The sequence below is a fragment of the Patella vulgata genome, chromosome 5, assembly GCF_932274485.2.
Source record: "Patella vulgata chromosome 5, xgPatVulg1.2, whole genome shotgun sequence".
Lineage (NCBI taxonomy): Eukaryota > Metazoa > Mollusca > Gastropoda > Patellidae > Patella > Patella vulgata.
The window spans coordinates 19703794-19721252 of NC_065883.2; the positions used below are offsets into that span (position 1 = coordinate 19703794).

Genomic DNA, 17459 nt, shown 5'->3' on the forward strand with positions numbered 1-17459 from the left:
TATGAAAAAATCGTATTAAAATCGTGTAAACATTACTTAAGCTGGGCTCTGTTTTGCTCTACATAGTTTGTCCATAATTCTATAACTCTCAACTTTAACTTAACTTTACTTACATCAACACATTATGCTGTACTGGGTCAACAAAGAAAAGGGTTGACTGGACAACATGTACTGTATTGGACGAAGCTGTATTGAGCTCTAGATTTAACTCGAACTCTAGCATGACTTTCAATCTGATGTGTACGAAAGGATAATTTCATGAACTCTATGGTATAGACCCAAACATACTGAAATGCTTGGAAAACACACCCAAGATCAACTATTGTTAGCTTAGCCGTGGCTTGGTGTTGTCAAATATAATTAAACACGATATTTGGCTATTGAACCACTTTCTCCTACTTTATATCTAAATCTTTACAAAAATGACATATTGAAATTTTTCTTGCAATATTATACAATGCACATCATTAACATATAAATAAAAGTATATTCAGAGATAATTAATATTTCCAAAGAAAGAATCCCATCGCCAAGCCCGATTTACGTTTTCCACACATAAATGTTAGGTATATCGTTCAATGACTTCATGTTACAGTCCGGGACAAATGATGAAAACATCAAACTGCCATATGGTACCTTTCACGGGAGAATGTAGAAAGACGTAACAAGCTCACCCACCTTATGTGATCACATACAAAGAGGTTATGGACGTCAAATTATAAAACAAAGATACATAATATTAATAAGAAGTATGGGCGTATAATATGGACCAGGAACTGAGCATCGAGTTTATTACAGCCATCTCAGAATTGAGACGTCAAATATTGATGCGCAATTGTCCAAGAAACAATATAATGCCAAGTTTCATGTCGATCGCACTCAAATTGGTGGAGCCTTGGGTTCTTCCGAAGAGTGTCACCACAAAAGGGAAGAACAACAAGATGAGCAGCGCTTTCAGGCAGTTCCTGGTCCAAATATTCCACACAGCACATTATAATACATTTACTTTTATACAAATGACAGGGGTCGATTAATTTCTAAATATTTTTCTAATTTTGTTAATTTATCAGTTATGTTTCAAAACACGAATCGAACTCATCCAGTGAAATATTACAAAGTCTACGCCAGATTACACGCTGGCCAATTTCCACACGAAAAGAAATATCACAAACAGTGTACATGATATGATAGAACGAAACGAAATCCTTTCCATTAAAAAACTATTATATTCAATTTAAATAAATATTTCAAAATATTTTGAGACAGTCACTATAAATAAATACTCATATTTAGTATATATATATAATATACATCTATTATTCCCGTATATAAATTCATTCATCTCAAACCCAGAGTATTGTGTGGGAGTCCATGCTATATTGCCGATATGCTGAACCGACAAGTTGCATCTGATATCGTTGTCTGAGGAGAATTAGTCAGACATGTCCGGATTTCAACTTTTCCCCCGCACCAAATCCTGGATTAATTAACACCATCCAAGATATGATTATCACGACTCTTTTATGCCTTTCACCAAATTTTCCAGAATCAATTTTATTGTTATTTTATAAATAGAGTCCATATTGTCCGTATAACGATCGCCTAGAGTTAATTTTACAGATTCTAAAAATGGTGTCTCTATTTCCTGAAAATAAAATAAAAATAAATCAATTATAGGAATGGAGTGATTCAATCGTGATATAAATTAAAGATGCACTATGTAAAAGTAAATCTGCTTACTGCATGTCTCTGTTTTGTGTTTAAATGAAATATAAACTATTAGTTAGACATTTATTCAGATGTAGAGCCTATAACCATCTCTCTAGAACATCGGATGGTCGAGATTTAAATGGAAACACGATTGAAATTTAATGATTTAATAAAAAAGAAATAACAGTTGCTACGATAATAAACATTCTACACTACATCTTGCCAAAACTTCAAACACTGATAACTTCGCTCAATATATTCATTTTCCATCATCTATTTTTAAACTATTGTTGCAAGAACGGGAAGCTTTTTATCTAAATCTTACATAATGTATCTTTAATAGTGAATCACTGAACTGAATGTCACGTGATATAACGACGTGTGGAGGAGAATCGTAATTCCTTTAAATGGTAACGGATTAACATTTAAATACATTCAAACTTGGCACACGGGTGATCAATTTCGCAATCTTGACACATAGAATTTTATGAACAACAGCAAAAATTAGGGATTAAAATGTCGGATTTGTGATTTATATTGTTATTTTTTTTAAAAATCAAAATGGATGACAAGCAACCTAACATATTATTAGCCTTTTCCCCCGTGTAGTTAGTAAATATCAATTTTTTCTTCGTTGTACCCGATAGTGATGATACATTGTCACTGTCCAGCTCCGACTGGCCTAATGATGACGGGCATACGCCGGACAGCGGCTCCACGGCCTACTCTTATTCCGAATTCCAATTGTCAAGGGTTCTATACGTGCACTCCAATGTGTGTACGGGACCGTCCAAATGACTATACGGTGTCCCTTGCCCTGCACCACACCGGAAAATGAACATTTATATAGACGTTTCATCATATAAAACTCCGACCAACTGCTAGTGGCTTAGTTGCTTTTGGTTGTTTAATTCTAGGTCATCTGGTTATAAGTCATGCAGCTTGCAGAAGGGTTAAGAAAGCCATGGTGGCTCAGTCAGTATAGCAGGGGATCTCGATGTTTGCTGAGAAAGTTCCTCGAAATTTCCCAGTCTGGTTACTCCTTGTCCGCGGTGTAGGATTGAGGGCAGGACCTGGCACCGACTGGTCTAGAGACGGTAAAAAAGGGTCCATAAAACGAAAGAGAAATTTAAGTAAATTGTAAATGAAATTCTAGATTGGGAAAGTATAACAGTAATACTACCCAATAGTGTCCAGACTTTCGATAGTGCGCTGAGTGCGGGGGGAGGGGGTCCATCAAATGGGTACAAAACCAAACCCAACTTTTCTACAGTAAATTGTTGCGTAGAATACGTTGCCGAGAGGTACTCAAGCCGCCGTTGGGGCGTTTTCGAGATATTTTATTGCTTTAAATCTTCCTAGTGCAAAAACGGAAAATGTGACCTTTTGACCTCCGGGGTCACAAAGAAGAAAGGTGAATTTAGCAAGTTTACATTTTTATTGAAAGAGTGATTACTTTCGATCATTTTAAGCAGGTTTGCATGATACAAGAATGGCTGCACATTCACTTTCAGTGCAAATGACCTCATTTGACCCGGAATATCTCGAAAACACCCCAAACGGTGGAACGATTACCACTCGGCATCGTATTCTACGCAAAATTTTACTATAGAAAAGTTGGGTCTGGTTTTGTGCCCATTTGATGCACACCCCCGCCCACTGAGCCTAGATGTAGTTACATGTGTATATAAAGTAATTTGCCTTCTATTTCTTATCCAACCATGTATATCCGTCTCCGATCACACCTAATGATCTTTAAAATTATGCTTCAAGGTTAGGTGCTTCTGAGAAAATTGGGCAAAGCACGTGTACAACAAAGGGTAAAAAGATAGGCGAGGTACGTGTATTAATAAAAGTCGGTTTTGATAATTGGCTATTCTAATACGTAGATATGTAATTGGCTCTTTGGAATCATAAATACATTGTCAAATTTAATTAACTTTCCGGCATGTGTCTTGAGATCGATCATAAAAGCTAACCGGTTTTCGTGGATACATTTTGGCTAATTAATGTTTCACTAGAATAATAAAACAAAAAATGTAACTTAATACCTACCCAAAAAAATTCGGCTGTGAAACCAGGAAAGTTTTTATGTGTAGCTCCCGTTTTAGTAAGAATATCCAGAATATAATCTACATTGTCTATATTTGATATACATTCATCCAATACTCCCATTACTATTCCCGCGTGTTTTTCCAATGCTTCGTTAACTCTTAATTCATCCGATGTCTTCAGATCTTTAAAACTGCTAAATAGAGATTGCAACCCTCGATTCGCTTTAAACATTCTGAAAACAAAGGAAAAATAAATCAATAATCATTGAAAAAATAAGAGGAAAATATATGAATAATCGCTAATTGCATAACATGGCAGGGTGTAATGGAATATCGATATCTAATTTGCACATGAAAAGAATATGGCAAGGTCTAATGGCACCAAATGCTGAATAATATTAGAAAGTTGATTTTTAAAACCATCTTTTCATACCAGCCGCTTCTTTGTAAAGCAATTAGGATTTCTTTTTCTTTAACTTCGTTGTGTGCTTTATGCATAACTATTTAATTTTTTATTTAGTGACAGTGCAATCCTAATTAAGCAACGACTTTGTGCCGTTCCATTTTGATACACTTATTATTTATAATTTGCGGTATATTCTAATAATATTTAACAATATTGCATCCGTATTTCGATTGCATCAATATAAATATAGGGGAGTAAAGGGACAAGAACTGATCTCGTTTATTTACGATATTTTCCAGCAGAACAGGTTTTGTGGTAATGAAAAGATTGGTCGAGTGCTTTCTGAAATTTATCAGAACTCCCCAGAATTGGTTTTCTGTTCGATAATAGTTTCGTGTGAATCTGGGTTAGAACGGGACAGATTCCGTTGATATCGACCGAGTGAAAAAATATCCCCAGACTAGATCATTTTGACTACCACTTGCCCTGAAGGAAATACTAGTTAATAATAGTGTATTTGTGTCGACGGTTAACAAAACACAGATGGATTGCGATATAATCTTGCAACAGAGACATTCCAATTTTGTTAGATTAATGAAAACAAAATCAGCTTTTATTAACAGAGTGGTTACCGTAGTAGTAGACTATTCAGTTATTTGGAATGTTTATATATCAACACATAGGCCTATATTACTGACAAGTTAAACGGGTAGTTCCAGATTTCTAAACACAACGTATATAAAAATGAGTTTAGCCATGTCGTCAAACCCCAAAATGTGACTATTTACCCTATTATAACTCTGTTCCCGAAAATGTCAAATCAAAACATTAACTTGCCTCTACTGGTTTAATTGTAATGATTGGCTTGATAATCGCGACTATCGATTGCCAAGTATATAGATATGGCTATCCAGACAGTTACACTGAATTTTGGTCACAAGTGGAATGAAATGGGGTTTAACGTCCTACTTTCCTGTGCCAGTCAGGGTAATGAAGACGGGCATATACCATACGGTGTGCTATGAGGAAAAGTTTACCCGGGCAGCAGGAAAATCTCAGATCTCTTTCTCGGCCAACATTGGGATCGAACTCGGGACACACTGGTTAGTGAGTCAGCTCCATACTCACTGAGCAACTGTTATAAAGGGACTGGGCATTGCAAGATAATTAAACATCAGGACCGAAGCAATTCAACTCAGAACTCATGATATGAACCATTACAATTTGGTTGTCACGAAAACGGCAATAGACTTGCAGAATTGGGATCTAAAACTGTTTACATTGATCTTTCTAGCTCAAAACATCATATAAAGGAGCAAAGAACTTAGACAACCAAATTTAAATTTTTTAGTCAGTGAGAAGATAGGTTGCCAGGCAACTAAACATACGCCCACAGCAGCCAAATCGTCCGGGCAGTCAACAAGTGTTGTCGCATATTTTTACTTTTTTTGGTAATGAAGCATTTATAATACACTAAAATCTGATTAAGAGTAACAACTCATGAAGTAATTATCAGAAAACCATTAGAATTGATTTGTTTTTTATAAAGTTCTGCCCCATGCTAACATTTAATATACGAAACTTTTAATATCATGGATTTAGCTGTTCAAGTCATAAAAATTCATTGAAAGTCAATATACTTGTTCGTCTCAAGATCTTAAACTCTGTGTATCAATCTGAAGTCAATCGGGTGATAATTTTAGCCTCTAGAGCGTCCACAAGTTTTTTAAAGTGATCAAGGACCATAACTTTTGCAGTAATTATCAGAAATCGTTGAAAATCAATAGGATACTTCGTCTTATGACCTCAAACACTGTGTATAAATTTAAAGTCAATCGGATATTAACCTTAGCCCCTAGAGCATCCACAAGATATTTTGAAGTGATCAAGGGACATGATCTTAAACACTGTGTATGAATTTAAAGTCAATCGTATATTAACTTTAGCCTCTAGAGCTTCCACAAGATATTTCAATTCAAATTGGGCGTATTAAAAAGATCACCGAGAACTGTGTAAGATTCATATTGGGTACTGTTCCTACGTCTACTACATATCCACAATAAGAATGCGTTTGATTGTGGGGAGGGGGGCGAATGGTTAACGCGTGCGCGTTTGATCATAATGCCTGTCATTGAGTCAAGTGGCGTGGTTTCGAATCGCCGCCTGCCCAGCCTCGTGGGTTTCTCCGGGTCCCCCTGTTTCCTCCAACTGCTAAAGACCTCTACGCGCTAGCGATTTATTGAAATATAATTGAACCATGTGTTAGTACCCAAAATGACCTGGTTTGTGCCAAGTAGATGTTACCCCCCCCCCACACTTTCTCTCTCTCTCTCTCTCTCTCTCTTGATTGTACAGCTTTATGTTTTTGTCTCCAGTATACTCAGATATCGGTATCGCATTTGAAGTACATTTCCCGCGATATGTCTATTTTGCATCATTATGTTGTAGTATATGGTGATATTGAGGTGGTATTGGGTAGTATTGGGTAAATCGTCCCACCAATCAATATGTGTTTATTATTGAGGCAAGTTACTACATCGGGACGTTTAAGTTACTACTTATAGTAAAATCTCAACACCGGTCCATGCAACGCAGTTAAGAGATCTGTCTCCAAATTCTCTCTAAAAACTGTGGTATATTTATTTATTTGATTTCAAATAGCTTATTAAACAGCCATTATTGAAGAGCTAAATCTGCCTTTTACAGGACTTTCCTCAGGCCTTAAATGTAATGTTATTTACATCCCACTTCTACTCGTTGCCACTGGCAACCTTTGATAAAACTGTCCTGATTATTTGCAATACATGCATAAGAGTATCCGTGTATCAGAAATGTACAGAAAGAGTACTGTTCATTTCTGATACACGGATACTTTTATACCGTTTTAGATACCTATCAAGTATTTGTCACTTTTCGGTTGAAACGACTCGATAATAAATACCATTTTTCACATTTTGCTTCACAATACTCGATAGAAATGTGATGAAAGTAACTTATTAGCACCTTTCCTCGGTGTATCGGTGAATATCAGTACAGTTTTGGTCGGCTGGGCCCCTCGACCAAAACTGTCCTGATATTCACCGATACACCTCGGAAAGTGTGCTAATAACTACTACTTACATTATCAATCAGACATTAATTAACTTACCAAGACTATAAACAACTCCCGATTTAAATAGGTTTTGCAGTTATCGAACAAGCGGTAGCATTGAAGTAATCTTAAACTATTTTAGCGAGAGCTGCCAGCTTTTTATTTTTATCTTACCTAATGCCTCTTTAACATATGCGTATTATTAGGGCATGTTAGTCATGTAAATATAGAGCTACGCGGATTTCACACAGTAAAACCTGATTCTATCAGATAATATAAAGATTGGTTGATAATAGGTTTAATTTTCGTAGCGATCAATATATAGAGTTGCAAGTGTAATACTTTATCGACTAACTCCATAATGACAACTATTTTACAAGAATTACAGATAACGAAATGCCTTCCCAAGTAGATATACAATGTTAGTCGATATATGAACAAAATAATTAAAGATTTGAAAGAAATATGGATATGAAATAGGCAGGTGTTCTTATGGCTTAGATAACTGAAATGCAATAGTGTTTGACTTTCTTTTCTTCACCGACTGGGTTCATGAAGACGGGCGCACGCCATGCAGTGCCCTATGATGGAATATTTGCCTACATTTATTTCAAATTTCAACTGTCAAGGGTTCTTTTACGAGCATGCCAATGTGTACACTGGACCTCGTTATTTCGTCCCATCAGAACAACTAGGCATTGTTTCTTGCCAGGTCCTTAGTCTTGTACCAAGGGGAGACCACACCGGAAAATTCCGAAGAACTTCAGTCAACATCAGGAACGACTGAGACTTGATTAGCGACTCAGCGCTCCCTGCTCAGACAGGATTTAAATAAGCGTCGAAAACTCCAAACACAGCTTGTGGCAAGGTTTTAGAAGTTTCATATACATTTGTGACCCAATCTGGTTAAAACACAGATCCTATTTTGTTTCGTTTTTATAGTTCAAAATTTTGTTTTACTTGTCTTTACTACACTTGGATCTGGAAGAGTTGTTATTTAACTCGTGTTCTGAATGGTGTCAGGGATAAGCCAGTGAAACGGTCTCTTACGGCGAGCTTTAGGCGTGTTTTTCACGGAACTGTGGGTAATCCACTAGTAACATCAATGCTGATTGGTTAATCAAATGTCTGACGTCATAGGGTCATAAGTCGGTCTTTTGACCCCTGACGTGACCTATCGCTATAACTTGTCAGATCTTCATGTAGTGCAGGCCATCGAAAGTATAAAAAAACGAAACGAAATATAGATCTGTATTTTATTCAGATTGTTTGCGACCCATTGTAAGTTAAAACGAAGATTTGCGAGTCATAATATTTCTGACCATAAGGGAATAGGTCATGTCTTAAGTTTGTTAATTTTACACTTACAAAATATTTAAACGAGGATATTGTTAGAATGTATTTTAATACCTTAACAAGAAATCGATCACTCAATAGAGAGCCTACGACCCCGAGCCCACTTAATGGATTCTTGATGAATCAGACTCAAGAGATTATTGAATTGCTCTAATAATTCATGGCATATTGTGATGGCTAGGATGATTGTTTTAACAGCCATCACTTTCGGGAAAAAAGACAACAGTGTCAAACGCGCAAGGAATCGATTATAATTGACAGAAATATATATATTTTTTTTAAATCTTGGAACCTAATTTAAAACTCGTTATCGACGTTTTACGCAAAATTCCGGGGCGATCAGCTGAAATGGTAACAGAACATATGGATGAGATAGATTCCTGGCCATCAAAAGCTTCTTTTCTGTGTCTGTCACTTACAATATATACGCCTTAATTAGGCGTCATACAAATATGGTTTCCATGGTATTAATTTTCAACCAGTTGTCTAATTAAGGTTATATTCTTAGTGGTCTCCATTGATTGGTACAAAATGTTGCGTTCATTTGAACATATTACTCCTAATTTGCGGAAACAAATATTGACTGCAATCAGGTACATACCTTCAATATCTGATTTTCGATAATAATTATATATAATATAGTTAAATGGCAACGTTAAGACACACCCTTCTCGGGTAAGCTAAAAGTTGTGCATTCTAATTCTAATTAGTGCACGACACTCGCTATGTCCTATGCCCTGTTCAAAATTACTAGACACAGCTGCATGACCTTGACACATAGCATCAACCGGATTCACTTTGACCACTTGTTACATCTCACTTTGGTGCGGGAGAAAATTCCTCGGTATTGTTCCGGTGCGATTTCCCCGTGTCAGTGGTGCATAACAGAGGGCCTGGCATTTGCGTGCATGTAAAAGGACTCTTGACAGTTGGATTTCGGCAGCCGCACCACTGTCCGAGCAGAATTTCTCCTGTATACTGAACAGTATGGCGTAAGCCCGTCTTTATTAGCCCAGTTGGCAAAGAACAGCGGGATATTTCATTTCATTTTTTATTTCTAAGTTAGTTTTTTTTATATAGCTCCGGTTATAACTGTTTCCATGCACAATAATTGACGGATGAGTGAATAAAATGAAATGGGGTTTACCTTCCTACATTTATGCACCAACCGATACGGGCATACATCATACAGTTTTCTATGAGGAAACGTGTGCCTGGGCAGCAATTGAATCCCAACTGTCAAAGGGTCTTTTCCGTGCACGTCAACGTGTGCACTAACCCTCGGCCTTCGTACCAAGCGAATAATTAGACACTGTTCCTTGCCAGCCCCCCCCCCCCCCCAGCCACCCTTCCGCCAAGACTGACAAGAGGAAACCACGCTAGACGGGAACTGTCTCGGCAAACAGCGGGATCTTCAAGTAACGATACAGCGCCTTATCAGCTGAGCCACAAACAATCTACGAGGATGGAGTAGTTTGAATTGCGTGCCATAATTTAGAAAAGGAGGAAAACGAAGACCAGATACATTTAGAAGTCACATCTTTATTTATTGGCTAATTACTTTTAATATTTCAATCAACATCTCATCGACAACTAAGCTCATAGCCCGAAACTTGTCTGAGTTCTAAAATTGGTCAAATATAAAGAGAAATTAAGCTTTATGGGAATGATGTAATCAAAAATAGCTCTGTCAGAAATCCAAATATATAGCCTGCACACAAGAGACTATAAATCACAATTTCGCCTGTTCTCGTAAAAGATAACCCTGAATATCTTTATTTATCAAATTAATATGAGATATATTCATTACTTCCATGCAAAATCTTAGCTTTCCTTTGAAATATAAATCTGGCCTGGAACAGACATCAATAGACATACGATGTAGATAAAGGATTTCAAAGAAATTATGTCGACTAGGAGACTTGCTTATAAATACTTAATAAATAAAGATCGTATGTTTGTTGATGTAGAGCACGAGCAGTGCTGTGATTTCCCATACGTTGTGCAGGATTGGGGCTATTTTACCCGACTTAAATCACAAGCTGTGTTGTCTGAATCCATATTTATATTAAACTGATTCCTTTAAACGGAATACTTGTACAGACATGCCATTTCTACAACTGGTAAATATCCACCATTTGCAATCTCAAATTACGTATTTGATCATTTTGATTCCAATTTATGAATCTGTTGTATACAGACATAATTATTTCTGGATCTTGAAAGTTTCTAGACGAAAATTCTAACTGCAATGAATTAATATAAAATGTAAGATACTTGGTGTTCAAATCCAAAGATCCAGTTATCCAGACCTACATTCGTGAGAGAGAGTGAGAGAGAGAGAGAGAGAGAGAGAGAGAGAGAGAGAGGGAGGGAGAAATGGGGTTTAACGTCCGTACACTCGACACAAACTAGGTCATTTCGGGACTAACCTATAGTTCAATTTTATTTCAATAATTGGCTTGCGCGTAGGGGTCTTTAGCAGTGGGAGAAAACCGGAGGACCTGGAGAAAACCCGTAAGGTTGGACAAGCGAGCCTACTCCTTGTCACGTACAACCGGGGAATCGAAATCACGTCAGTTGACTCAATGACATACCTTATGATACAGCGCGCACGTACGTACCTTCGTATTTCAAGGATAAATGATATTATTTAGTGGCTGAAAGGACAAATTTATAGATACGATCATATAGAGCTTCTGTGAAATATTGTGATTGTCACTTCATTAATCGATTGACTGACTTTTATCCTATCGATTGATTCAAACCATTATAAACGGTAAACAGGGTTAATTCAATATATAATTACTGGCATTGTTTTGTAGGACAAGGTTACAATTAATGACTGGTATTCTAAATAAAAGCAAACTGACGATAGAGAGATGATCATTGTAACAAACTAACCAATACAGCGAGATCGACAATTTACAACTGTTAACCATATAAAATGAAATGTGGCTTACTGTGAAATAAAATTTGAGATTTAACGTAATGTCTTACTGTTCTGCTCCGACTGGGCTATTGAAATTCGGTGTGTCATGAGGGGAAGTGTGCTCGGACAGCGACGTTACGGTCTACCCTTATATCCACTTTAGCGTTTCGTCCCTTCCGATCAACCCAGACGCTGTTTTTCCAGGCCCTCAGTGCAGCACCACTGGCTAGAGGAAACCAGAGAACTTTCTCGGCCAAAACAGGGATCAAACCCCCGGACCTGGTTACAAATAATAATAAATCTTTGGCCCAGTCAGTACGGCACTGGCTCGCTATGCTGAATGACTCTGGTTCGATCCCAGTTGGAATTCGAAATAAGAGTTTCCATGTATGCCCGTCTTCATTAGCCCGAATTGTGCATAAAAGTAGGACGTTAATACCCAGTTTATTTCAATTCATATCATAACTTATATCCAGTATTAATTGCCGAACTAAAAATATTAACTATAAAATGTACGGCACATAACATCTGCTCTCTGAACTAACAAACCAGTTTTCCGTGATATAGAATCAACGATTATTTGCTGAATGTATGTCTTCAATATGCTGTAACACAATGAAAATAAAAAGAAAATATAAACGTGTTGACGTGTAATATTGACTTCATAATAAAACTACAACTTTGGCTTTTATACAAACATTGTTTATTTAGAGCATATTTCGATTTCGCCTGTATGTGTCTAAGAAGTTTATAATTCCATATTTCGTACGTTTGTGAAGATGTTTCTAAAACCATTGGGAAAAGACTTTTTCTTCTTTATATCCACAATACTTTAAATTAATGACTTCAGCACCTAGTGTAATCACTTGAGATATTATTTATAATTTTAAGAACAAAAAACACTTTAGAACTCGAGAAATAGTTTGAACAAAGATCCCAATTCGTTCCTCAAGTTAAAGCAGTCTACCTTAATTAGTTCATAGCGACCAATTAGTAAATAACGACGTACGCAGGAATACATGCGATCGATTCGTGCTTTAAAAACCGAAGCTTCCAAGCAAACTGAAAATAAGAACTTTATTACAGAATGATATGTCACACAAGGGAAATTTCAAATAAAAAGAAAGCTATCTATATTAACAAATCTTTTTTATAGCTGACCCATTCCGAGACTAGCATCTATTTGTCGCATGTTCTGTGCCCACTCCCCCTATTTCCTTACATTACACGCTACTGTAGTCGTCCATTAATAAAATTTCTACGCGGCGGACTGAAGAATTGCAATATGTACTATTCATTCAAAGCAATCTATATCCAAGTTCCATAAGCTAATTTCCCCCATTTATCATCGATGCTAAGATGTGATCATTTATCTTCATTGAGTTACTTTTCCAGGAGATATCTCACATTGCCTATTCCGGCGGGAATTTTCAAAACCTTTCTGGGGGAATCCCCCCCCCCCTCCTCCCGACCCATACTGGGGAATCATGTCCCCGTCACTGAAACGATGATATCTGTAACGATCTCCTTTTACGATTACTTCGATTTACGATTAGATTCAAATCCGATATACAATAACACAACACCCTGTCAATACATGTACACCAAGACGATGTTACTTCTGTTAGTTTCAGTGCATATTTCGACGGGTACGTTACAAAAGATAACCAACAATACGATGTCTGAAGTGAATATAAGTAAATTAATATTTATAGCATGCAATAACAAACTTGTGAAAACATGCGCCAAACGTCTGTATTTCAAGGAGTCGTGGTAGCTAAGTGAGTAAGACGCTGGCTTGCTAGCCTTGAGGTCGCTGTTCTTTCTCGGTGTTTATTCTAGTCGTTCGGATGAGAGGAAAACCGAGGTCCCGTGTACACATCGGCGTGCAGGTAAAACATCCCTTAGCAGTTGGAATTCAATATAAGAGTAGGCCGTAGTGCCGCTGTCCAGATAAAGCTTGCTTCATCGCACACTGTATGGCGTATGCCCGTTTTTATTAGCCCATTCGGAGCAGAACAGTAGAACGTTAAGCCTCACTTCATTTCATTTCATTGGTCTGAATGATTATCGACTCATCATCAATTTGTACAATTAGACTCCATTTTCGATCAACCCCAACAACAATAGAGCTACTAATATTGAATATTCTTCAGTATGAAACGGAAATAATATGTTGAATATAGTCCTATTTTCGATAGAAACGGCAGACATAATTAAAAAATTGAGAAATATAGGAAAGATAAAATTAACTTCGTTTACTAAATAAAATATCTCTTTATGAACCGAGAGTAGGATGTCGTAGGATTCACATCCACGACAGAAGTAACTATTCAATCGCTGCTTTTGGTCTCTAGTCCTTAGAGGTCTGTAAGTATCTCTATTCTATGTGGCTTATAAAACGTGAATAAAATCACGTCGCTTCTTTTCTGCCCTTTATTTGATTAAGTACGGAACTAAGGTTTCACCTTTGGCAACCTGTTTCAGCCAGCAGATGAAGCCTCGTATTGGACGAGATTACAAAAGCTCGTGGCTTGCCTACCAAATAGATTTTATAGTTATCGATCCACAAACAGTTCAAAGTGCTGTGATTTTTATTCTCAAGAGCTGACCCGATCCTGGACGAAAACTAGTTTATCTTTGCAGTAATTGAACAATCTGACCAATGGCGACTTTATTTATGTCCTCCCGGAAGAGTTCATTATGACAACAGTCAGTCCGTCGTGTAATGAGTACTGGTACTTTTCAAAATGAGATGCGTCTGAACTACAAATTACAATCGAAACAGCACAATAAAACTGCTAGCTTCACATTGCTAGATTTTAACATCCGGTGAAAGAGTAAGCAGTGTTATTGTCACGAGAACGAGATCCGTAAAATTAAAACCCCTAGCAGAGTCACCGAGCATATTTAGGTTATTGATAAAATTGAAGTCATCCGAATATTTGATTGAATATCCGATTGCAAGGAATCTCTAACTATGGAGGTGCGTAGAAAATGTCCACCAGATAACAACTATCTGTTATTTTAAACGTCTTATATATCTAAAAAAAATTACCACGGAATCTAAATTTATTGAATTTCCGTAGATGCCAATTCAGTAATCAGAACCATTTGACACAACACTGCAATATATTTTGTATGTAATTGTAATTTGTAATTTGACTGATAGCTAAATGAAAATGAGTAAATCTTTGAATGCCCATTAATTCGAAATAAGTATACTTTAATATATATTCAATACGTCAATACAACCTATTATACTTGAAAGTATATTTAATACACCAATACAACCTATTATGCTTTTAATATATTTAATACACCACTAAAGACTATTATACTTTTAGTATGATAAATGTAACAATACAAGCGATTATACCTTTCGTATAATAAATAGAACAATGAAATGAAATGAAATGGGGTTTAACGTCCTATTGTTCTGCTCCTAACTGGGCTAATGAAGACGGGCATACGCCATACAGTGTGCTATGAGGGAAATTTTGCCCGGACAGCGGCACTACGGCCTACTCTTATATCGAATTCCAACTGCCAAGGGATCTTTTACGTGCACGCCAATGTGTACACGGGACCTCGGTTTTTCGTCCCATCCGAACGACTAGACAGCTTTCCTTGTCAGCCCCTCCGTCCTGCATCACTGACAAGGGAGAACCACGCCGGAAAATCTGGATGAACTTTCTCGGCCAATGCAGGGATCGAACACCCGACCTCCAGGCTAGCGAGCTAGCGTCTTACCCACTTAGCCACGTGATCCCCTATAAATAGAACAATACAGCATATTATATACTTCTAATACAACAATGCCACTTATTTGTTTTAAATATGATCACTCTGGATCAACGATTTAAACAAACGAATCAGATTAACGTGGTCTATTGTTCATTTATAGTCCTGTCAAAGTAAGTATTGGCCTAGAACAAAATGCAACAGGTTTCTTAGTACGGTTGTGTTCGTAGGATCGTCCTCTACAACGTACTAGAATCAGATAACTTTGGATATGTTGTAGAGGATGATCCCACGAACACAACAGTACTAGCAAACCTTCTGTTGCAATTTGTTCTATGTTGCCCTACATTTAACGTAAAATGGCTGGGCTATTAGTCGATACGACGCTTCTCGCATAACATCAATAAAATATTGCTATGCACACAAGATTCGTGCCGACCGCTGGTATATCGTTAATGTATACAAATAACATCTACCGTTATTTATAATATGCAGGTAGTGCATGATGAGCAAGAAACGTTAGTTGCACAAATCTGTTTGTTATTTATTTGATGCAATGTGCGCCCAGCTTAAATATACATTATATAAGACCCACATCTGTCTTTTGCAGGTCTTTTCGCGCTTCAAATCTTACATAAATTAATAGTTAGGCTATTCATTTATCCACATGCCAAGCCTATAATTAACACCTAGACCAAAATCTTAATGGGTTTTAACACCCTCGGTTGTCAAATACTGTACGCTACATCTTAATGCAATCAGAAGTTCGCCCAGAATAAAACAATTTGGATGGAATTCTCAATATATTCGTTTTCCATAAAAATGCGTTCTAACTATTAAAGCAAGAGCAGCCAGATATTCATCTAAATCTTACATGATACATCTTCAATCTTCCACTTTTCGGCACGAACCGAGATAATGAAGATCGACATACACCATACATTTGGCTATGGGGCATTTTGTGCCTCAATAGTGGTGTACAAGCTGCTCTTCGTCGAATACCAACCATTACGGATTCCTTTAGTTGAGTGCCAACATATAAATGTGGCAAGGCAACTAGGAAAGCTTAGTAATAAGCAGAAGTTGTATTCCCTAGAATTGTGACCTGTATAATAACATAATTATACACTGGTTGTTGTCGGTTAAGCTTTACCGAAATATGAAATGGGGTTTAACGTCCTACTTTTCAGTACTAATCGGGCTGATGAAGACGGGTTTGAAGAATTAAAATTATGTACGAAATGTCCAACATCGTTTGCCATTAGATAACAACGTATTTATCTCATTTCCAGGCAAGCAACTTCTTTCATATCACGAGGTTAATCAAAACTAATTCTGACCGTCTGGGTAAGAAAAAACAATCACGTGCGAAAACGGAAGTCAGCCGTCAGTGACAATTACTGTAACCACGAGTGATCATTAATAAATTGAAAATTCCTTTCACACAAAGGCAGTTCTCCTGCTTTATCTGTTATCACGACAAAAACTTGTCATGAATGTTTGATAAAGCGTTATCGAAGGATTTGCCTTTCAGGAACAGCATCGGATTGCATAGATACGAGTTTCACATCATAATCAAACTAGAAAACATTACATTATAAACGGGGAGGGGGGGCAAATAGTTAGCATGCGCGCGCTGTAACATACGGTCTGTCATTGAGTCACCTGGTGTGGTTTCGATTCCCCGGTTTCCTCCCACTGCTAAAAACCCCTACGTGCAAGCGAATTATTGAAATAAAATTAAATGTGTTAGTCCGGAAATGACCTAGTTTGTGTCGAGTGGACGTTAAACCACATTTCTCTCTCTCTCTCTCTACATTATAAACGATCACAATTCTTCAACAAAAATGCAGTACTCTCGGTTTAAAATAGAAAGTATTGCAGTAATTTAAACAGACCGAATTCTTAAACAGAAACTCAACCCAGTCAATGCATGATGACATTACAAGATCTATGAATAAGGCAGCGATAATATGTTTGGGACTTGCATCTAATTGACAGAACAGAAAGAACAGCAGTAAAAATATACTTGATGAACTCAAAATTCAACTCTTATTAAAAAAATAAATATAAAGCTTAAGAAAGTGTCAAGAGGTCTAGCTTTACCGACCGAATTTCCAAATAAAAGAAACTAAGAAGGTATTTTCTAAGACATTTATAAGAGCA

The 17459-nt window shown here is 37.0% G+C and overlaps 1 protein-coding gene across 1 annotated transcript in view; it reads right to left on the reverse strand.

Annotated features, from left to right (window-relative positions):
• Nucleotides 1-372: 372 nt before the first annotated feature.
• The window catches only part of LOC126821439 (myoglobin), a 28659-nt gene continuing 11572 nt past the window's right edge, over nt 373-17459 (reverse strand). Inside the window, exons 2-3 of the mRNA XM_050549861.2 lie at nt 3766-3997; nt 373-1645 (exon numbers count right to left, since the gene is read on the reverse strand). Of these exons, the coding sequence (XP_050405818.1) occupies nt 1511-1645; nt 3766-3997 (367 nt within the window). The 3' untranslated portion in view covers nt 373-1510. The remainder of the gene's footprint in view (nt 1646-3765; nt 3998-17459) is intronic.